We start from the raw sequence: 23,065 nt of genomic DNA, 5'->3' as shown, positions 1-23,065 counted from the left end.
CACTAGTATTTTACGCTGTTAAGAACAGGAGTTTCTGTCCATGGTCCTGATTCTGATGAAGGCGTGCTCGAACACACACACACACACACACTCACACACACACACACGGATGGATGGATGGAGGCGGGGTCTTAGTGAGTGCCATGCATGGTCGAGCTCCACCAAACTAGATCATGTCCCGGGAAGCGATGCTGAGGCTGGTTTATTGGAGTAACTCTTTATTTTGCACTCTTTACGCCCATCAGCTTTTTGTTTGTTTTTTTCTCTTCTGGTTCTTTGCTAACAACCAGGAACTTCATTGTCTACGGCCTGGACGGGGAAACATCTCTTCTTAGTGAATAAACTCCAGTGTGTGTATTTTAGGGGAGAAATGACCTGTAGCAGAAGGTTTGGTTACAGAAGATGCTCTCAGAAGTTAATAGTTCACCCCGCTGGATTCACTCACAGACGAGACACCGGTGGAAAGTTTTGAAGAGTTTCTGAAGGTTCCTCTTTCCTGGCATCATGAGGGTGTGTAACCGTGGTGCGATGATGCTGCTGACCACGGCGGGGGCTTTCTGCGCCTTCAGCCTCATGACCATCGCAGTGGGCACTGACTACTGGCTGTACTCCCGGGGGGTGTGCCGCTCCAAGAATGTCGGTGACAACGAGACTGTCCGCAAGAACGAGGAGGTTCTGACCCACTCTGGTCTGTGGAGGACCTGCTGCACTGAGGGTACCCCAACCCACTTTACACATTTCACCTTGTCATCATATAGTAAGAAAGCATAGATAGGAAAATCTTGTTCACAAAAATAGGTTATTATTATGTCTGAGTGACAAGTGTTCAAGATAGAAACCCGAGAAAAAAAATAGGATTTTTCAAAACTTTATTCATGGTACCTGCTTGACAAACAGGCCAGTCAAGACAATAGATAAAAGAAAGTTCAGAGAAATGTATCCATTATTTCTACATTAACTTTTGAAGCCACATTTAGAAAGTCTATCGATGACAGTATCATAAATATTTGTATTTGAATAGAGACAATGCACATTAAAAGAGCATCAATAATAAATGTAACGTACATCACTTCAAAATTCCAGATCGCTGTATTGCAATTTACGAAGACATTTATTAACGATAGCTGCACAAACTGTTGATGGTGAAACAGCGACGTTTCCAATAAAATGAATAAAAACAGAAATACAACCTTGAGGTTTGCTGCTTAAAACAAGGCCTCTGGGCCAAAAGGGCTTGCTACAATACATTTTAAGGCGCTTGATTGCTTTTATTTCAATATAAAACTTTTTGATGCACGAAGAGGCACGAGCAGGTGATAAATCTAAGATATTATGTGAAGGATGGCTGTTACTTTTTCCCAAGTATTTATCTTTTTTAATCATAGCTTTCTCTTTATCTTGTAGCCTCAGTCTGCACAGCAAGTTCTTTCCAAATGAAATGAAAACATTTGTTTCATTCATTTCTCCCTAAAAAAATGGACTCTTTCATCCCCCCTTCCGCCCTCTCCTATGCCGTTATCTACTGCTCTGCTCTATAATGGTTCAGCGGAGAGGGAACACAGCATACAGAGGACGTCTGTTGTTTGCGCATTTTGTGTAATGAATAATGATCAGATCGACAGATTTCTTCAGGATTCAATTTTGCATTAAAAGCAGAAGTTTAAGCCAATCTAGCCTGCAAGTCTTGTTTCATTCAAATCCAGCAACCACCATTTTTATTTTCCACATTTGGAGCCAGAATCACAGCGCTGAGAGACACTCGTGCTGGAGAGTAGTGCATCAAAGCTGAAGAATAAGGTGTGAAAGACATGTCGCTTCATCTCTCTCTGTTATTTGAATTAACTCGACACTACTTTTCTCTCTGACCTGTTCGCTGTTGCAGAGTTGCAGCTACTAAATGAGTTTTGTTTTGGTAACTATGGTGACCGAGTCACAACATCAATACTGGTCAATCTGTGCAGTGCATAGGGACACATTCATCAATATATCCCTGTGCAAATGTTTGAAATGCATTACTGGGTCAAAGGTCACCCAGCGCAGGAAGCGAGCAGATTATTTCCCACCAGAGCTCAAATATTTTCAAGTAAAACACATCACGATTTGTTTGTTTGTTTGGCAGATTTATGGTTGGAGGGGATGGTTTAGCGTTTGGATCTCTGTCAACACACAACACGAGAGGTTATTCTTTCTCTGTCTGATGGGTGCTAGTCAACTTGATGTAAGTTTGACTTCTTGTTTGAGGAATAGTGCTTCACATCTGATGTTTCCCATTCGTGTTTGACGAGAAAGAAGCCCTGAAAGTGGTGAGTGAAGTTGGTGACAAGAATGTAGAGAAAGATTGCCTTCATCTGGGTTTCAAAATGCTTGACTAAACATACATGTGTGTTGTTGGTTGATGCAACATTCACCAAGTCATGAGTCCACAAGTCCTCTGAAGGTGTGCTGGCACCAAATCATTGGTGGATCAGACTTGTTTGTCCTGAACCATTTTTGTTGTGTGGCGGGGTGCGTGATGCTGCTTCCACGATCAAGATGCACTTGGTCTGCAACAATGTTTCAGTCGGTGGGACGCATCAAAGTGACAGGACCAAAGGTTTCCCAGCAGAACTTTGCCCAAAGCGTCACTGCCTCTTCCTGAAGTGCATCCACACCAGAACACCCAACAAGACCTGCAGTTTTGGAGATGTCCTGACAGAGTCGTTTGGCCTTACGCTTGCCCATTTTTACCAGCTTCAAAACACATCTACGTCAAGGACAAAATGCCCCCCCAACACTGACGTGTCTTTGTTGTGGGATACTCATTTTCAGTGGGCATAATATTATGGCTGATTGGGGGTGTGAGCATGGTACAAATGAAGGTATGGTGAAGGTCTACTTGGGTTTGGGCCCATGAATAGTGAAAGGTCAAAAGGAGGATCGTGGTTTTTCAGACAAGACTGGAGATAAACTACAAGGTTTCCACCCAACAGCAGCTGTGTGTCATTTGCTCTCTGACGTGATCTGAATTGTAATTTGTACCTGCTGGATTCTGGAAAATCGACCAAATCTGACACAAAAAGACATTTCGCACAAATACACAACACACCAACGTGACACATTTTTAACAAGATTCTCTAATGAAACCAAAATGTAGCTGTGAGAAATGTCACAATCAGCCGTCACAGACTTGACAAATAGAAGGAAGCTTGGCAGTGCTTCTTTCATTGTCAGCCTGTTTACAAGAAGCTGAGGATTTATGCTGATTCGTTGTGAGCCAGACACGACGGCATCTATCTAGTACGTATCTGTTCTACAAATCAGAGAGGAAGACGTTTCCTGTGGGAACCAGAATAGATGCAGACAAATATTGTTCTCAGCCCTCCGTGTCTCATATCTCCGTATGATAATGATATCCAAAGCAACAAAACTATTTCCTCTCAAGTTTGGAGCTGAACTGAACGCAAACAAGGTGACATCAATATAAAAGTCCGTCAGATGGTGGGCCTTATGCAGGTCACTGTTAGAGAGCGAGTGCTTCTATAAATGATGCAGCGAGTGTGTCATGTTATAAAATGACAAAGAGCAGAGCGATGAGGTCATGAATCTTTCCTTCTCTGCAGGAACATTTCGAGGCGTTTGCAAAGACATTGATCATTTCCCTGAAGATGCCGACTATGAGCAGGACGCTGCAGAGTATTTACTGCGTGAGTAAGAATCGAGCACGCGTAACTGGGAGACATAACAACAAAACTGACGTTAAAAATGACTGATTCACTCTTCTCAGGAGCAGTGCGGGCATCCAGCCTCTTCCCCATCCTCAGTGTGGGTTTATTATTCCTCGGAGGTGTGTGTGTAGCTGCAAGCGAGTTCTACAAGTCCCGCTACAATGTCATTCTCAGTGCCGGTATACTCTTCGTCTCTGCAGGTCAGACACTCACCTGATTTACTCCTCGTGTGAATTCCTACAGCAGAGTTTTTCTAAACTTTGAGGTGGGCCTCCCCAAAGGGTGGGGGCTGTGCGAGTGGGGGAAAAACAGTGATCAAAAGGTTCTCACATTGAACATTGTCAATGTAAGTGATTTGGCTCAAGCTATGGTTGAGAGATACTGCAGTTTTGATGGGGGTTTACTGTTTTCCTGACATGCCATGAGTCTCTTCATGTATTTGGTGTAAAACAGCAATATTAGGCTAGGTTGGCTAAAGAGCTGGCGGCCTGTTAGATCAGTTAACGTAACACCGACCAGCCAAGGTATTTAAAACCACTGACAGGTTTTGTATTGACGACATTAAAACACCCCTGCAATTAATCCTCCTTCATGAGGATTCTACTGTTTTTATTGAATCTGTTTGAGAGATGTGGTCATTATTTTAATTGTTACATTTAAGCCTGCAGTTTATGGTTCGGACCACACTGGGATTTACTGACAGTTGTATCTAATATTTTGTCCATCCAATTTACATGAATTAAATTGACAAACTATTCGGAACAGCTCCCAGTGCAAGCCAGTACTGCTCAACAGCACCACAAACCGCAAGTTCCAAAATGACCGTTAAACTAATTTACACATCGCTCAAAGAGATTCAATAAAATATCTGAATATTATGATCCTCAAAAAGGTGAGGATTTATTGCAGAACCTGTAAGTGGTTTTAATGCTTTGGGTGATCAGTGCAAAGGCATTTCTTCAGAAATAAACCTATTAGTACTGTGATAAGGCCCACTGACTGAAGTTTTGAAAACCCTCATCCCAAAGTCCCTCTCATTCCAGATGATTCTCTCCCTCCAGGTCTCAGCAACATCATCGGCATCATCGTGTACATATCAGCCAACTCAGGTGACCCCAGCCAGAGTGACAACAAGAAGAGCTACTCCTACGGCTGGTCGTTTTACTTCGGTGCTCTGTCCTTCGTGCTGGCTGAGATGGTTGGTGTCCTGGCTGTGCACGTCTTCATAGAGAAACACAGGCAGCTGCGCACAAAAGGCCGACCCTCCCTCATGAAGGCCCCCATCTCCCGCAGCTCATCTTACTACCGCAACCGCTACAACCAGAACCGCTGTCGCCGGTACAGTTACAGGAGCAACCACAGTGCCGGTGGCGACTCGGTTTCAAACTACTTTCGAGCATCTTTGGTTCGAGACAGAGAGCCGTCGCTCTCTGCTGAATCCAAGGTCAACGCCATGGGAGGTGTGCCAACACCAGTGACAGTGGGCTCTGAGTTCATGCTCTACACCTTGACCTCGCCCCTGAAGGACGGTAAAATCGCCATGACTGTGGAGGACATAACTACTGCAGCTCCTCTCAACAACTCAGAGATGCTGCCTGGAAACTGCGCTGCCAACAGAAGGACAACGCCTGTGTAAGAGACAAGGAACAGAGAGCAACTTCAAAGAGGAGACGAAATAAAAGGAAGTTCTCTCCTTTACTGATGGACCAAGAAGAAAGGACTGTAGAAACTGAAGCGAAGATTAAAACATGAAAGGACACAATTTTAACATCTTTAACATGTTTGTGCTCTTAGTGTGCTTTTCTGCTATGCTATTATAGTAACTGCAGTGTGTCTGTGTGCGTGAATGCGTGTGTAATAATACCTGTGACACATAAGAACACACTGAAAGAGACAAAAAGGAGGAGTTGTCAAATAATTATCACACAGAAACACTAAAAGCACATTTGGGAAATGGCACAACTAACTGTGTCCTCTTCTTGTCCTGATTTTTATGGGCCCAAGCTCAAAAATCGAAACCCCATTAAATACATTAGAATTCTATTTGTCTCTCGCTGTGTGTGTTTGTGTAGCCGAGTGTGCATTGAGTAAACATGTGGGCCTGCAGAAGAGTAACAAATCATCTGTCCTAATGATAATGTGTCTGAGTCTCTGTTTACATCAAATAAAGCTTTTGTTCATAAGATATGATGGGGGCAAATGAGTGGGGTTAAAGGAGGGAAGAACAACTTTGAGAAAATATCAGTATTTTTACTGATATTGCAACTGAGATTAGAAGGAATGATCACTCGTGTCATCATTCACATTTTAATAATAGACTTAAAAAAATAATGGGATGATTTTTTTGCTGATTTGTTCCAAACAAAGATGTTGGTTTTTTTTTGCTTTGCAGAATTCTATCTGCATGCTAGGATATCTCTGCAGCACCACAATTTCAAATAAATTTCTTGTCTAAATATCTTGTTCATCAAACATCTAAAAAGCAGCGTTTCAATTACATTCTGGACTTTTTTTTTTTTTATTCAAAAGAAAATCTTATTGCAAGAAATCTTAAAACAAATTTTCTCCTGTTCAATGGTAGATGTTTTCTCGTTAGTAAATGACATGTGCTGTTGCGTTTTTGCAGTGTGTGTAACAGTGTGGGGGAATATTCTAATATCTCAGCCTGCATAAATTCCAAGTATCATCCGATCGATAGAAATATATTTAGACCATGGTGTGTGAACATGTAAGAGTAGACTTTGAGGTGCTGGCACACAGACTGAATCTTGATGCATTACCATGGCAGCAGCATCCTTCAGGTAAAATTTTTCAAGGCAGATTGAGCTGAAATCAATTCTGAAGTCACCTATAAATGTAATAAAATATCAACTGTGTAAACTACTTACTGGTTTTATAACAACATGTGATGAGAAGGAAATTAGATTATATATATATATATATATATATATATATATATATATATATATGCATAGAAAAACATAACAAATAAAATAAATTAGGCAGTAAACCTCTCCAATTACCAGTAGAATTTAAAGTAGACACATGGAAAGTTCCATATGTAATCAATGTAAATAATCACTCATTTTCACATCAAATTTTAAAGATTGCAGCTGTTATTTGGTTATTGCACTATTAACTGTTCCACACAGAGCAGATGTAAGTTATATACAGTATTTGAATCTTAGTGTATCCACAGTTCATAGTACAGAAACAGTCCATTCCACTCAAAGATTGGGTGGGAGTTGTCAACAGTATTTGAGTATGTCCATCCACGAGTCCTTCAACAGGAACAGTTCCCATAAAACTATGGCAGCGGTGGGATTCGAACCCACGCCCCCGAAGAGACTGGAGCCTTAATCCAGCGCCTTAGACCGCTCGGCCACGCTACCCTGCACATTACGCTTTCAGCGCAAAATTAAGAGACACATAATGGATAATGTACTGACCAACGCTATAAAGAATCTTATTAATTTTACCCGAAAATATTACCCTAGGTTGACAAAATTTAAAATAACACGGAATAACCAAAGAACCCCAGGAATTCCAGATATCATCTAGTTTGAAATCAAACCATAACCGTTGCACACGAGCTAAATATCCTTTTCCTGGTAACGCTTGATCGATAATGACAAAAAACACGGATAAAACTCGCTTTAAATCTATACAGCAGGTCGTAAATAGAAAGCTGCGATATAACAATTGTAAAAATAAATTAATAAATAAAAGAAACCACTTTTTTTCAGAAAAAAACACAATTGCGAACTGAGAGACACATCTAATTTCACAACAATACGTGGAAACATGGTTTAAAAAAAGCTTTCCATTCAATTTGATGTTAATAACGTGTGATCATTTGGAGATGTAATACCAGCAGACATCTTTAAAAAAAAAAAAAAAAAAAAAAAAAAAACAGAACCTTAAAAAAACAACCCAACTCTAACGTCCGCTTCCGTCAGCCGCCATTTTGATGAAACAGCGAGGAGCGGGGCGATTTGGAGCAGCCAGTCGGATTTTATGGATGTTAATTGTTTGTGAAATTCCTGGATAAAACAACTTGACACCTTGTGGAAAATAACCGTGGACCGAAGAGGAACGTGTGCGCCGTGTTTGCGTAGCTGGTGGATTTATTTTGATTTCCAGTATTTTGTTCGCATGGCACCAAGTAAAACTCCCGTTAGCTGTTAGCTAGTTGTATATCTCTTTATACTGAGTGGTTAGCTAATCTCGAGGTGTAGCATGTTAGCTTTGGAAATATGCTAACTCGACACGGTAGATTACAATTTCATTTCAGTCTTTTTTCTATATTTTTGAGGCCCAACTGCGGCAGCGTTTCACTTTGAGACTCTTAGCGAAAGCATTCATGATATTTTGTTTACTTTTGAGGGTTTCAATGAGGGCCTGAAGAAAACGAACTGTATGCAAACGGCTATACACGACCGAGGACTGGAGCGCAGGAATCCCCAGGCCCACTGCTAGCTACATTAGCGGCTTTGCAACGCGGTGGCCTGGGCTTTTCGCCAAGGACTATTCGTGACGGACCTGGGCTTATTTACACCCATGTAATACATTTACAGTGTGCTGCTTGGACTCATTAGGATTTGGAGGCCTCTTGTGATTTATCGGACTTATGAACTGACGAGGCACATGGCGCCGTTCTCTGGCTCTGGCCTTTCACCATATTTTTCTTTGGCAATAACAAGGACTCTGTCGTCACCTGCGAGCTGAACCTTTCCTATTTCAGCCCCTTCTTTGTCCACAGTGTTTCAGCGAATATAAAGGTTTACTTATTAAAAGTCACCAGATTTAGCCTCCTTTGTTCAGTGTTGGCACTGTTTTATTTTGTTATCATACCAGGCCTGTGTTTTTCCTTCTTGTACGTGAATGACTTAAGTGCTTAGACCTGTAAAAAAAAAAAAAAAAAAATGTCGTGTGTTCACTATAAGTTTTCTTCCAAACTGGACTACAATACAGTCACTTTTGATGGGCTGCATATCACCCTCAGTGAGCTTAAAAGGCAGATTATGTCCCGGGAGCGCCTCAAGGCCACAGACTGCGACCTGCAGATCACCAACGCGCAGACTCGGGAAGGTAAATTATCAGCTGACGCATAACTCACTTAAACAAATATGCATTACATGCAAGACATTATTTTTGGAAAGTTGCATTCACCTTTTCGGTTATCTGGCCTGTTATAATGCAAATTATTATGGATTTTCAAGTCACCAGTCACCCCCATTTGTTCATTCAAACACAGTTGAATGATTTATTTGTTCCCTTTTTTTTCTTAAAGTGGAGCTTAATATGCTATTCAATTTGGTGGAAAGGTCATATTATAATCATGTACAAGCTCGCAGCTATAATATAGTAGACAAATAATGTCCCAAGTCTACTTGCTATATCTGATAATAAAAAATGGGAACCTTTTTTTCTGAAACATAAAGAGCAACCTTAAGGAAATACCAAAACATTTTTGCAGTAAAGTTTAAAAACTAGATTTTTTTCTTTATTAAATAAATAGTATGACTAAAACAAAGTAATTTTTTGTGCCCAGAAGGTGCGCAGGTTGATGCAAGACTTGATAATCAGACACACACCCTTCAACATTGTCTAATTTGACTTGCAGGGCCTACAGATTGACTTTTGTATGTAGGCGTGTTAAGTCTATGATGTGTTTCCTGATACATTGTAAAATACAACAAGGACAGTACAGTTTCAAATCTTGGAAGATGAACCAATCTGTTTAGTATTTGAGGGATAAAATAGGTACTGTCTTTATATAAAATGAAAGCTCTTAATAATGATGACAATAAAACATGTTTTTCAGATACTATTCTTAAGTCATAATACATCTTTTTTTTGGTCCATACATGTTACATATGCTATCAAGTAATTTTTACCTATGTTGTTGAGTCATGTTTTTTATTGATTTGTCTAATGTTCTGCAGAGTACACAGATGATGAAGCCCACATCCCAAAACACTCATCCGTGATCGTCCGCAGGACTCCAATTGGTGGAGTCAAACCTGCTGGCAGGACGTTCATTGTGTAGGTTGATTTTTTTTAATTTAATAGTTTAAAGCTGGTAATGGGTGGTAAAAGTATAGTCTTTGTGTGTCAGTCACTTCTGGATGCACACAAAATGTAGTTAGTTTTTGTTGGAGGAAATACATCAATAGTTAATCCTCACTACAGGGGAGAAGTTGATCTGCTCTTTGGTTATACTGTCAATAACTGATGGTTTCTTTCTTTCCTTTATTTGTTTCTGCAGAGATCGTTCTGACACAGCTGTGGTGGGAGCTTCTAGACCCGTATGTAAAACAAATACCAAACCAACACACTCCTCTCCTCCTCTCACTTCTCTCTTCCCCTCTTTCTGGCTTTATTCACCTTTCTTGAGAACATTCTGTCAACAATGATTGAATTATGTTTATCTTCTGTTCACTGTGTGTTGGCTACATTTGTGTTGATCTCAACTTCTATATGTTATGTCTTTTTGGGAGCGTTTCTTGGAGCCACTTCAGTTGAAGAAGTTTGTTGTTTCTCTTAAAGATTCATGGCTTTCTGCTTTAGTACATTTTTAATATCGGCAAAGTCAATGTTTTTCTATTATGGCTGAATGAGATGAGGTTGATAAGAGAAACAACAGACTAGCACTACTGTTTTAAATGCTCTGAACTGACCGATTGTTTAACTGTTGCCACCCTATAACTGATTGAGAAATCACTGTTGTGACTGTATTTCATATTGAAATGGCTTTGTAGCCTGCTTCAGGTCAGGCATATGTATTTTTAAAGGGTTGTAACAGAAGTTGTTCTGTTTTTGTATTGATAATTTATTGTAATTTTATTTTTTTGAAGATCATTTATGTGGTTTAAGAAACCAATGAAGAAAAGTGTGGCTGGGATTGATTGTAATTAACAGTTGCAAGACTAAAGTTGTGTGAATGGAGTAGATTCGTCAGTGATATTTTTTTTCTATTTTGAAAGCTCAACCTGCTCAACTTAAATATATGTTCAGAAATAACTGACAATGTGATTTGTTTTCTCCTGTAAATTTTAATCATGAAGATGTTGATGAATGTCTACTGCTTTGAATATGGACTGCACATAACCCTTAATCTGAAAGGTTCACAGATTTCATCCTGCTTAGTCAAATGCTTTGAATTCAGATCCCCAAGTGTCTGTTTAGCAAAGAAGCGGGTACTAGATCAAGTGTATTGTTAAACTGTGAATTGGGGAACAATAAGTTAGACTTGGCCGCTAACACATAATAATGTGACTTGATCACAAAGTACTATGACACATTATCAGTGAAGTAAAAACCTTGTCATCTCTGGAGGCCTTCCGTGGTTGCTGCAGTGGCAAGTATACTGGTGTAGTGTGTCCTGTAAGCTGCAGAACCTGTCAATAAAGTTATTCAGTGGTTCGGTGTCAGAACCGCTTGCACCAGATCCCTGTGTGTTCCCTCCGCAGCATTCTGCAATACCCAGTCTTTCCTGCGTATCTAAATGGACAACCCACCCTGCCCGCTTGGTCACTTTTATGAAAATTGTTAGACAGAACCGCCTTTTCTGTTTTGCATAAAATGCCCCATTTGTTAGTGCATGAGACATCTCTCATTGTTCATTGACTCTTAATGGGCATCAGAGACACCCTCCCACTTGCTTTAACCCCAACAATTGAAGGAACCCTTGACAACTCGTTATTTTGTGTTTTCTTCATCAGGCACGTAGACGACCACCTCCAGATCGCTGTCTTCTCAGCCTTATACATATTCTATATTTTCCAGTGTTTGCATTTTCTTTTTAAACAGCCTAGCACTACTTCTAGCTAGCTCATTATGTTAAGTTTCCAGCAGTCATGACAAATGCTTTTGACAAGTCGGTGCAGATACTTAAATCACTGCGGCCTGGTGAAGGGAAGCTGTATGCTCAAATTAAATGTCAAGTATTCCTCTCTTCCTTCATTCCCTCTCCCTACAGTAGCGAGCTTAGGATTTCTTTTGAGGGATGTGCCAGTGGTGTAAAATTTGAATTTGCTGATGAAGCCTAAATATAAAAGCAGGTTTTATGTGTTTAAGCAGATGTTCTTGGACAGTACCATAGATATAGGTCCAGACTTGTCTATGTGGAAGAGTTGTTGAAGTAAACTTTGGTTTTACTTTTTAAATGTCAACGCAACGATAATGTGAAAGTTTTTGAGGATTTTTGTCCAAGTCAGGATTTTTTTTTAATTTTTTTTTTTTTTTAATCCTGCAACTAAATCTGCTAAAGTTATCCTTATTTTATGATTCCCCATTTCCAGTGTCTGGAGAATAGATTTGGAGATTATGTGAACAGCTTTGAAAAGAAAACTGTACAAGACTTACTATGACCTTTTAGTTGTGATTTTTCTTCGATTATTAAGTGACATTAGAAGAGGAATGAACATCTTGTGCACGCATATTAATCCCATATCTTGATCTCACTTGAATATTGCTATTTAATGTGTCGTCATTAATAAAAGGCCTTAATTTGGGTGCAAAGGGTTAGATGGAATCTCAGGGACTGGACACGTCTTGGGAAGCAATCTGGGCTCTTATCTTCCACTTTATGTTTATCAGATCATGTTAACATCTTTAATATCTGTATTCTGATTCTCCTGCAGACCGATTCTTCTCCTTCTATGTCTCTCGCCCAACTCACCAAGGTACTGTGTCTTTACATGCTGGTAAAAAAAAATCTGAAAAGATATTTCAATAAGATATGTCGTTTACTTTGTATTTTGCTTTGTTTTAGACTGCTAACCTGGTTGACGCAAATGCATCAGAGGAGGACAAGATTAAAGCAATGATCTCTCAGTCAAACCATGAATATGACCCAATTCAGTTAGTATACACACACCTTGTACAGATTGTTTTCCCTGAATAGCTCAGAAGTTAATTTTGAATTAATTGCAATGACTATTTATAAAATGATGCTGAAATTATTTAATTATTTCCATAGTTACTCAAAAAAAGCAGTTGGACCTCCACCAGCTCACTACACCTGCTATCGTTGTGGAAAAGCTGGCCACTACATCCGTCAGTGCCCTATGCTGATGGTAACATTTACATAAAATTTGATTTTCTTAACTGCAGTATTTTTTTTTTTTTTTTACTGCATTACATCACAGTGTAAATGTGAAGAGTAACGCTTTGCTTTTCAGCTGATGATGTTGCACTTGGTTATTCTCAGGTTCAAGACAAGAGTGTTGAGGGTCCCAAGCCTGTACGAACGAGCAAAGGGATTCCTCAGAGCTTCATGGTGAAAGCAGAGCCTGGCACCAAGGGAGCCATGTTGACAAGCACTGGCGAATACGCGATACCGGCTATAGATGCGTACGTGTCCTGGTCATTTTCAAATATGCGTTGTTACCATTTTACAGCACGTTAAGTAGTGTCATTTGTCTTTGTTGTTGTTTGGTTGCTGGCATCAAGGATCAATGAATAGTCATAAACCCGACTAGATTATAGCTGTTGTTTTCTTTGTGATTTTGATACTGTCTTTGATGAATAAAAAAAAACCATTTCTCTTAAACAGGGAGGCATATGCGCAAGGAAAGAAGGAGCGCCCTCCTTTTGTTCCACATGACCAGTCGTCATCTGAGGATGATTCAGACCCCATCCCAGATGAACTCTTGTGTCCCATCTGCAACGACCTGATGACCGACGCTGTAGTTATACCTTGTTGTGGAAACAGTTACTGCGATGAATGTGAGTTTATCCCCATTTTGTGTTGTGGTAATAATAAAATATATTTCTGTATCCACAAAACAAACATCCAATGTTTTCTCTCCACCTACATATGACTTTGCTCTCAGTGAGAAACCATTTTAGAAAATAGAAATGAAGATTGATTCAAAGGTTGTCTCATTAGAGCAGTACACCAACAGAATTTTAAGAAATAAATGTGGTTGCCGGGACATTTTCTTTGTATCAGAAGGATTTCACTGTCAAATAAGTGCCATTGTTTACAGTTGTTGTTGTCAGTGTTGAAGTGAAGCAGAAAGATGGATGTACAGTAAGCAGGTTGAGAAAAACACTTGTTTCACTGCAAGTGTCAAAATCAGTTAACCGATTCAAATTTAATGTGTTAATTATAGGACATTTATTATAACAATTTCAGTGTGAGCTGATGTTCAAACTGTTAATTTTCAGGTATCAGGACTGCTTTGTTGGACTCAGAGGAGCACATCTGTTACACATGCAAACAGTCAGACGTTTCACCCGATAATCTCATAGCCAACAAGTTCCTCCGCCAGGTAACCCATTGAAATGCCCACACCTTCATGTGTTGTGTTATTACTATGGATTAGATGACACCATTTGTTTTTCCTCATACAGGCTGTCAACAACTTTAAGAATGAGACCGGATACACAAAGCATGTGAGAAAGCAGATCCAACATTTAGCCCCGCCTCCTCCGCGTCCTCAGTTGGTCAGATCACTGCACTCCAGACAGCAGGACCCTCTGATGGCCAACATCTCACAACCTCCTTCTGCAAGCATACCGCCGACCGCTGTTCCACAAGTTCAGGTCCCGCCCACTGCATCATCTGCTGCAACAGCCGCTTCTCCCTCTGTTACTCCTGCACCCATGGCTGCTCCAGCTCCTTCTTCTCCTTCTCCTCCACTTCATGCTGCAGTCGATGAAGGAAAAAGAGCATCACCTGCTCCTGCAGCTGTTGTTGACCACCTTTCTCCTTTGCACACAACCAGCCAGGGTGAACCACCCATACCAGGGTAAGTTTTAAAAAAACTACACACCTAAGTAACCTACATATTCGAGAACTAACCTACTTGCAAAAATGAAGGCGTATTTTTACTTCTCATAACATTTTTAATTTGTGTGTTAGTGAGACAGACCCCGAGCCCACTGTGACCCCAAACTCACCAGGAGCTGCCGAAAGTGGATCACAAGTGAGTTGGCCTTGTGCATTGTTCCGTCTATCCCACACACCACCTGTGGGATTTCTAATTTCATGAAAGATAGTATCACTAGATTTCACCTCGTCTTATCTAGGTTGTGTCTGTCACAGCTCAAATGTGATGACAGTTCAACCTCAATACTGTCAATTATTTAATTCATCAATGTATGACAAGTACATGCAATACCTGTTTGGAAAGTTAAAGCAATGTATTTTTCTGTTTCTTTCTGACAGAGTTACCATGTAACTGTTATTGCTCCTCCACCACCTTCAAGGCCACCTCATCCATCAGGTAAGTTCACTTTTAAGGGGATTCAGTGAGCATGAAGGAAAGGCTTTCAGAAACTAACCAGCTGTCTCTGCTCCATTAGGCCACCAGTCACGGCCCCACCACTCTAACAGAGGAGGTGGCAGACACTGGGACAGGTAAGGCCTGTCTATGCGACAGTCAGAAATATAGAGCCCATATTTCAGCATGTCAGTCTTACAAGATTTCTGTTTCTCTCTTTTGTCATTCCATGTGTGTCAGGTCCTACAGAAGTAGAGGGGACCCTCCGTCCACTCACCTCCAGACAGCTCCACCTCCAATACCTGCTCCTCCAGTCTATGCAGCACCATCCCTGTACCCGCCACAGCCCTATCCTCCCCTGTACACCACTGGCCCCAGCCTTGTCCCCCCTCCTGCCATCAGTTACCAGCCTCAGCCTGTCTATGCCCCTGGACCTCCAGGGGTCAACCCTCCTTGGGTTGCCCCTGGTACCCAGCCCCCTCTCCTCCCTCTCCCATCCTCCCTTACTCAACCCCCGGTCTCAAAAGAAGATTTCTACAGACCACGACATCATCGACAGGACAAGTGAGTATTTTCTTTTCTATTTTTGGTCCCAAACAACTTGCATGAAAACCACATATATTCATTTAGAATTTTAGTGTTCTTGTGGTTGAACATGGCATTTTTCTTGATTGCATTTACACCATCTCAATAAGTGTGTCATGAAAATGCTTGTATTAATTCATGTAGAGATCATTAAGACTATGTAACGTCAGGAAAATTTGCCATTAAGTCATGGCAATTCATTGGTGAACCCTGTATGAACCTTAACTCTTGTTTGGGATTATGAATTAAGCAAAATTGAAATGGCTTGGCATAGGATTTTTCAAGGAAAATTCAATGTTTTTATTTTTGTATACACAGGGTTCCATCTAAATTGGATGAATTTACTAAGGACTTCCACAAAGAGCTCATGAAGTACAGAAATGCACCAAAGAGACGAAGGCCATCTTATTCCAGGTACCTTTGTTGTGGTTGTCATTTCTAAATTGGTTTTAGTTTTGAAAATATTTGCGTATCCATAATCCTTCACCTCCTTTGTTATAATTTAAATAAACTGCTTTCTTTCTTTTCTCAGGTCCCGGTCATACAGTCGATCTCCATTCAGCCGATCTCCATACACTCGCTCTAGATCCAGATCTAGATCAAGATCCAGGTCTTATTCTTATTCTCCAAGTCGATCCCGCTCCCGTTCCCGCTCACACGGACGGTCTTATCCCCGCTCTCCTTATTCTCGACGCAATGGACGCAGTTATGGACGCTCACGAACAAGGTCACGCTCTCGTTCAAGGTCATTCGGCTATAGGCGCTCCGGTTCCCCACGGTCTCCTCCTTCTTACCGGGGAGCAGGCTGGGAGGGAGCGGAAGTAGCAGGACCCTACAGGTCTAGGTCACGCTCACCAGGTTTCAGGGGCCGCAGCCCTGGTGGACGAAAGCCGCCTCCTCGAGAGCTAGCACCCTATGAACTAAAGGGTCAAAGTCCTGGTGGCCATGAACGCTGGGAAAGAGATAGTTATCGACAGTGGGAGAAGGAGTACAGAGACTGGTACAACAAGTACTACAAAGACTATGACAATCAACATCCACCGATGCATCACAGAGGTCATGGCAGCAGAGACAGGGAGAGAGACAGAATGTCCCCCTTATCCAGAGACTACTCCCCCCAAGGGAGAGGGAGAAGAGGAAGAGAAGAGAAAGTTGCTCCACCTCACCATCCTCCATCATCTTCCTCATCAGGGACCAAGTCCAGCGCCAAAGTCCTAAAGACAAAGAAAGTGAAAAAGAAGAAACCCGGGGAAGAGACTGAGCCATCACACCAGTCAACTGACAGAAGTGATGCTACACCTGTCAGAGACGAACCAATGGATGAAATCCTGTCACCCTCTAAAGCGCCTGCCATCACCTCCAAGTCTCCAGTTGGCACAGCAACCACTAAGGCTCCGGCTTCCAAGAGCCCTGCTGGAGCCGTCAAACCCGCAGCCAAGTCAACGTCAAAGACTCACTCTGACAGGACAAAGAAAGAGAAGATTCAGAAGGTAAAACCTAAAGTGAAAGTGGAGGGTGTGAAAGTAAAGAGTGACAAGGTGAAGAAGAAGACTGGAGAAGGACTGGTGATCAAAAAGAAAGACTCCTCTTCGGCATCTTCCTCCTCTGTTGCTAAACCATCTAAGCCAACCAAAGCCAAACCAGAAGATGCCCACAACTCAACTCCCCCTAAAAAGGAAAAGGGTAAAAGCTCCGCAGTGAGACCCGCCCTGCTTAAGACCCCGCCACTATCCTCCCAGAACCTACCCCATCCCTCTCTCCATGACACCCTTCGCTCCAGTCATGACAGTCGAGGGAGAAGAGATATTCCTCCAGGGGGTGGCCTCCTGCCCCTCCCCCATCAACCTGGACTCCCACTCTTCCACCCTCCTCCCCACCCAATAGACAGTCGCAGGAGGATGGGAGAGGAGAGCCGCTCCTTACTTGGATCTCCACCTGGAAAGATGAGGAGACTAGATGGACCTGGCGGTGTAGGTGATGTGTATTTACACTCGCACATCTCTCATCAGCCCCCAATCCAGAGACTCGCCCATCCATCGGACAGACCCAGCCTTCTTCCCATACCAGGGAGCCGTGAGATGAGTCGTGTTGACTCAGATCGAGGATCCATTAGACCTCTCATGGACATCCAGGTGGGTTTGTCACTTAAGTTTGTATGAATTTGTTTGGCAACTTTGGTTCTGCATTTCCTGACAACAGTTCCCAAATCCTGAATCTGTTTGCTCATTTGTTAGCATCTTCATGTAAACGCCCCTTTGTCTTCACATTTGACTTTTGAAAGCTTAGCATCATGTTGGATCGTTTTGTAAAAGTTTCAGCTTTGCAATGGTCTAAAGTTTTTCATTTGCTATCACCCACATCCAGCTGAAGCCATCAACCCAGACCCAGAGACCGATCAAGTTGAACCGAGAGCTTGGAAGAAAAGGCAGGTCAGAGACTGCAGCCTCAGACAGATCATCCTCTGGAACTGACAAGACAACTTCTGGCACAGACAGATCAATGGCTGTCAACATCCCTGAAGGAGACAGACCCAGCTGCACAACTGAATCTTCTGGAAGGAAGGAGCGATCAGCATCCTCTGAGAGAGGAGTCTCCAGAGAGAGCACTCGGGAGAGATTGCCAGGCTCGGACAGAGCTTCAGACAGAAGTTTGGAAGTAGACAGAGAGCGCGAGAGAGCTTCAGGATCAGACAGGGACAGAGACAGAGGGCACGGGTCTGAAAAAGAAAGGGACAGAGTGTCAAGCTCACAGAAGGTCGCAGTTGCTGTGGTGAAAGATACTGATGGAGAGAGGTCAATGAGGACGGACCGGAAGAACTCCAGTGGTGGAAATGGAGGAGGGAGGTCAGTGTGCCTGGATAAATTGACCATTGGAGAAAAATCAGCAATCACCAAGAAACTGGGAGATCGACCAGAGAAACAAAAAGCATCTTCAAAGGAGAGAGGTGACGGGACGGAAAGAACTGCAAAATCGGACAGGTCTGTAATCTTGGTTTGCTGCTCGGTGGAAAACGTGATGTGTGGTGTTATATCTGTGAACACAGGTGTTAATGCATGTAATTATTTTTTCTTATGTCCCAGGAGTGTGTCCAAGGACAGAACAGAGAGGAGTGTTCCCACAGGAAAGAAACAAGCTGCTTCTCACAGAGAAGGTATTTTGAGTCACGAGTGTGTGCAGGCATGTTAAGATATGGTAACTTGAATGTTGTGCTGTGTAAATTTGCATTAAGTAATCTGTTGTTTTTCTCCTCTATCAAAGATGGAGAGGTGAGTGCTGTGAAGAACAAACCCAGGATCAGTCGGAAGACTCTGTCAAGCCACACTGTAAGCTCCAGCAGGTGAGCTGTCTGCATTTTTATTTTTAGTTTTTTTGCTTGAAAGATCCCTTCATTTTTGTTTGGCTCTTTGAAGTGTTTAGAAGGATTCTACTCAGCAATAACGAATTTTCTCTTTCAGCAAAGCGACTGACATGATCCATTAGCTTATCCAGAACCCCCACAGCTTTGACTGGACCACCGAACACTGATAGAAATATTTATTTTTATACCTGTAACAGCAGCAACACTCAGCTCTCTTGGGAATACTATTTTGTAACTATTGTGTGTGGTTTGTTTGTCATCAGTAGGTCAACTCATGAGACAAAGCGGGACTCAGAAAAAGACCAGAAGAGTGTATCTTCCAATCCTACAAACCAGCCCCCATCAAGCCCCGTGAAGAGCCATGGCTGCAGCCCCAGCATCAGTCCAGCACCAAGCCCCGCCCTGGAGGAACCGCTCATTCAGGCGCCGCCTCGCTCCAAGTGGGAGAGGGAAGACGATGAAGAAGGCCAGGAAAATGGACTTAGTGTGCCTAAGGAACCCTCACCAGTGCTTCAGAGGGGCCGAGGTAATGAGCGACCCACTGAAGCACCTAAAGCTGTCAGAAACGAAAGCCGAGATGCCACAAGGGATGAGAGGAAAAAAGTAGTGAGGGAAGAAAAGAAGGGGAGAGCGCCAAGGGAGGAGGCTAAAGCCATAAAGGCAGCACAATCAAATCCTGAAAAACCAACAAAAGTTAAACTGGTTAGGGAGGAAAGGAGAGGAGTCAGAGATGATGGGAGAGCTGGAGCAAGAGAGGAGGGGAGAGGGGGAGGATCAAGAGAAGAAGGGAGAAGTGGAGGCAGTAGAGAGGAGGGGAGAGGTGGAGGCAGTAGAGAGGAGGGGAGAGGTGGAGGCAGTAGGGAGGAGGGGAGAGGTGGAGGCAGTAGGGAGGAGGGGAGAGGTGGAGGCAGTAGGGAGGAAGGGAGAGGTGGAGGCAGTAGGGAGGAGGGGAGAGGTGGAGGCAGTAGGGAGGATGGGAGAGGGGGAGGAGGAAGGGAGGAGGCAAGAGGAGGAAGCGGAAGAGAGGAGGCAAGAGGAGGAGGCGGAAGGGAGGACGCAAGAGGAGGCGGCGGAAGGGAGGACGCAAGAGGAGGTGGAAGGGAGGACGCAAGAGGAGGCGGCGGAAGGGAGGATGCAAGAGGAGGCGGCGGAAGGGAGGACGCGAGAGGAGGCGGCGGAAGGGAGGACGCGAGAGGAGGCGGCGGAAGGGAGGACGCGAGAGTAGGCGGCGGAAGGGAGGACGCGAGAGGGGGCGGCGGAAGGGAGGAGGCGAGAGGGGGCGGCGGAAGGGAGGAGGCGAGAGGGGGCGGCGGAAGGGAGGAGGCGAGAGGTGGAGTTGGAAGGGAGGAGGCGAGAGGAGGAGTTGGAAGAGAGGAGCCCAGAGGAGGAGTTGGAAGAGAGGAGCCCAGAGGAGGAGTTGGAAGAGAGGAGCCCAGAGGAGGAGTTGGAAGAGAGGAGCCCAGAGGAGGAGTTGGAAGAGAGGAGCCCAGAGGTGGAGTTGGAAGAGAGGAGCCCAGAGGAGGGGGGGGAAGAGAGGAGCCCAGAGGAGGGGGGGGAAGAGAGGAGGGGAGAGGGAAGGAGGACAGAGCAACAGAAGTCAGGGGAGGACGAGAAGAAAATCGAGGCCCAGAACCCAGGAGACAACGTCTGTGCTCCGACCTGGGCCGAGAGACTGACGAGGCCGCTTTTGTCCCAGACTACAGCGAAGGAGAAGGTTCGGACACGGAGAGGGGGCGGAGCAGCCCCAGTCCGTCCCTCACCCAACCCTCCTTCAGCCCCGACAATAGCAACCACAGTGACTCTGCAACCACCTCAAACACCACATCTGATAAGAAGAAGAAGAAACACAAGAAACATAAAAAACACAAGAAGCACAAGAAGCATAAAGGCCAGGAAAAAGAGGGAGAACAGAAGGAGCACAAGCACAAACATAAGAAAAAGAAACACAAAAAGAACAAAGACAAAGATGCGGAAGAGGAGGAGAAGACTGAGAAAACGGAGGAGGTGACACCATGCTAACAGTTGCTAAGCTCATCATCAGACATCTGCAGCCCTTCTGAGTTATGAAGGAGAAAATTATATATCCAATAACACTGGCCAGAGCCTCTTTATGCCAGTTAAAGAGAATTGGCTTAATAGGTCTTGGACTCTTTCTGACCTTGCTGGACCGGCTGTTAATCAGAACAATCTCCCAGCTACATGGTACGTTTGCTGTGCCTGAATTGCAGCATTATTGCATCTGCTCACGTTAGTTTCATAAACATTTTCGGTGACTTTGGGACTGGAAAACAAAGCAGTGCTGTTGTGCTGCACTGTTGTGATCTGACAGAAAGGATGTGATGATAAATGATCACACAGCAGTGACTCTGGTAGGAATAACACACTGTTCTCAGGGATGTAATTGCTTCTTTGTACAGAAGGAGTTGCTGTCTCTCTGCCTCTGATTCATTGTAAATAGAGATTAACTGTTCCGCCTCATAATTTTTTCTTAATTTGTTGTGCTCACATCCTTGTGTGTTGTTCAAGGCTTCAATACTGAATAACCCGTAGCTGCAAGGGCCATGGTAACCTCCTTGTAGGATGCTATGAGCAGTTTATATTTTTTTATTCACGTTAACTGCAGCTATTTTCCGTTTTTCGCTAACCATTTTTACCTTGATAGTTGCATTTTAAGGCTGGAAAACATACAAGTGAACATCGACACTGGGAAAAGCTTAATGTGAATTTCAAATAAAGATGACAAATGCTCTCCGGTGTCCACAAAAGAGGTAGTTATCAACTTTCACAGTACATGAAACCTGAATGAAGTCTTGTATTCGCCTAAAGTGTGATGGAATTATTTGGAAATGGTTGGCAGTAATTTATTTGTGATTAATGCACTAAAACTAGCAAAATCAACGTTCTGATCCTTAAATTTAAAGCAGACCTTGATGCATTCACGCTACACTGGATTGTATTGTAGGATGTGTTTATTGTTGATGCTAAATGAGTCTGCATGTTTTGTTCCCAAGGTGCAGTGGCTCTTGTCATGTTGTGCGCGAGTGAATGTGTGTGAAAGTGGGAAAAATGGAGGGCTGGCGTTCTTACAAATGAGTTGTTCTTTTTTTCCTTTTTTTAATTAAAATGTTTTGACCTCATGAAAATATCCTTGGTGTTTTGTCTTCTTTTTTTTTTTTTAATTTTATCAGTATTTGAACCAGTAGTGTGTAATCTCTACACGCTATAGGGTAACTTGACTAAAAATGTCACATATTCTTCATTGACATGGTAAATGTTTTAAGTTAAAAAGAAATCCTTTGGTATTGATTGACTTCCTTCCTTCTTTGTCATATCCAATGATGCAGCTTGCTGATTTCAGGCGTTAGTACGCTGGTGAATTTTGACGTGGCTTTTGCTAAGATTTTGTGTTTCAGAGAGGATGCGGTCATGAAAATTTCTCTTTCGTATTCTGAATGGAAATCCAAATGTTGTCAGACTTAGATGGGTCACATTATGATAGCGGAACTAATGGTTTCGCAGGTTCATGACACTCGAAATGTGTAATCCACAGTTGTGTAGCTGCGACGGTTACAGAGGAGAGGAGCCTATAATGTTGGCGTGTTTGAACAACTGTCATTGCCAGGAGAAGAACAAGGTCCTGCACTTATAGCTTTAAATATTCACCAGCAGCGCGACTGTAAACAGACACGGGTCGTACACATCATCACGTGCGCTTGTGTCACTGTGAACATCACAAGCGACGCTGGCGTTATCCTCAGAATAGAAGCTGTAGTGCTGGAAGTGAGGAAGGAGCTGTAGGATAACTGAAGGTGACCAAAGCTGCCACCGTTACATCACGTGGCACCAGATCAGCCGGCGGCATCTTTCAACTGCAGTGGCTTTGCATTCATCCAGTAGAGGGCGGTGAACAGTTGCACTAATCGATAATTCATGTCGTGTCGTGTAAAATTCTGCTATTCACTTTTTCTGATCAAGCATGATGAGGGCAACTAAAAATGTCTATAGGTTTTGTAAAACAAAGTAACAATCCAAGGCACAGAAATGTGATTTAAAAAAAAAAAAAAGGAATACACTTTTAAAGAATATTTAGCAATTAGGTGTACACAAGGCTCTTTGTCCCAGCGTAATAAGTGCCTGTGAGCACGCAGTTATATGGTGCACCCCTGGGCTACACCTCTGTG

At 43.0% G+C, this 23,065-nt stretch overlaps 2 protein-coding genes and 1 non-coding gene across 3 annotated transcripts; 2 read left to right on the top strand and 1 right to left on the bottom strand.

Moving 5' to 3' along the window:
* Window positions 1-212: 212 nt before the first annotated feature.
* cacng3a (calcium channel, voltage-dependent, gamma subunit 3a) lies at window positions 213-5,934 on the top strand. Its single transcript, XM_086210254.1, has 4 exons — window positions 213-715; window positions 3,600-3,683; window positions 3,764-3,904; window positions 4,766-5,934. Exons 1-4 carry the CDS (start codon window positions 505-507, stop codon window positions 5,338-5,340), a joined length of 1,011 nt encoding a protein of 336 aa, XP_086066380.1. The 5' UTR covers window positions 213-504; the 3' UTR covers window positions 5,341-5,934.
* Window positions 5,935-7,014: 1,080 nt separating this feature from the next.
* Window positions 7,015-7,096, bottom strand: trnal-aag (transfer RNA leucine (anticodon AAG)). Its single transcript has one exon. It is a non-coding gene; the product is annotated as a tRNA-Leu (tRNA).
* A 540-nt stretch (window positions 7,097-7,636) lies between these two features.
* LOC147257772 (uncharacterized) lies at window positions 7,637-22,029 on the top strand. The gene is made up of 21 exons (XM_086210332.1): window positions 7,637-8,795; window positions 9,653-9,752; window positions 9,976-10,015; window positions 12,353-12,394; window positions 12,484-12,572; window positions 12,691-12,787; window positions 12,922-13,064; window positions 13,267-13,439; window positions 13,884-13,987; window positions 14,070-14,467; window positions 14,581-14,644; window positions 14,887-14,944; window positions 15,024-15,078; window positions 15,182-15,505; window positions 15,845-15,940; window positions 16,059-17,658; window positions 17,891-18,504; window positions 18,607-18,677; window positions 18,785-18,863; window positions 19,148-19,704; window positions 20,110-22,029. The coding sequence occupies exons 1-21, from the start codon at window positions 8,630-8,632 to the stop codon at window positions 20,901-20,903; spliced, it is 5,664 nt and encodes a 1,887-aa protein (XP_086066458.1). The 5' UTR covers window positions 7,637-8,629; the 3' UTR covers window positions 20,904-22,029.
* Window positions 22,030-23,065: the final 1,036 nt, after the last annotated feature.

The sequence above is a fragment of the Aulostomus chinensis genome, chromosome 8, assembly GCF_037954235.1.
Source record: "Aulostomus chinensis isolate RoL2024-O1b breed Wild chromosome 8, RoL_Achi_v1.0, whole genome shotgun sequence".
Lineage (NCBI taxonomy): Eukaryota > Metazoa > Chordata > Actinopteri > Syngnathiformes > Aulostomidae > Aulostomus > Aulostomus chinensis.
The sequence above is the reverse complement of the archived record's forward strand: the minus strand, read 5'-3'. Positions and strand labels throughout refer to the sequence as shown.

Coding starts and splice junctions, on each gene's coding strand:
- cacng3a (XM_086210254.1), top strand. CDS start 505: ATGAGGGTGTGTAACCGTGGTGCGATGATGCTGCTGACCACGGCGGGG. Junction 3,684..3,763: donor CGCTGCAGAGTATTTACTGC/GTGAGTAAGAAT, acceptor CACTCTTCTCAG/GAGCAGTGCGGGCATCCAGC. Junction 3,905..4,765: donor TATACTCTTCGTCTCTGCAG/GTCAGACACTCA, acceptor CTCTCCCTCCAG/GTCTCAGCAACATCATCGGC.
- LOC147257772 (XM_086210332.1), top strand. CDS start 8,630: ATGTCGTGTGTTCACTATAAGTTTTCTTCCAAACTGGACTACAATACA. Junction 12,573..12,690: donor CATGAATATGACCCAATTCA/GTTAGTATACAC, acceptor TTATTTCCATAG/TTACTCAAAAAAAGCAGTTG. Junction 14,645..14,886: donor CTGCCGAAAGTGGATCACAA/GTGAGTTGGCCT, acceptor TCTTTCTGACAG/AGTTACCATGTAACTGTTAT.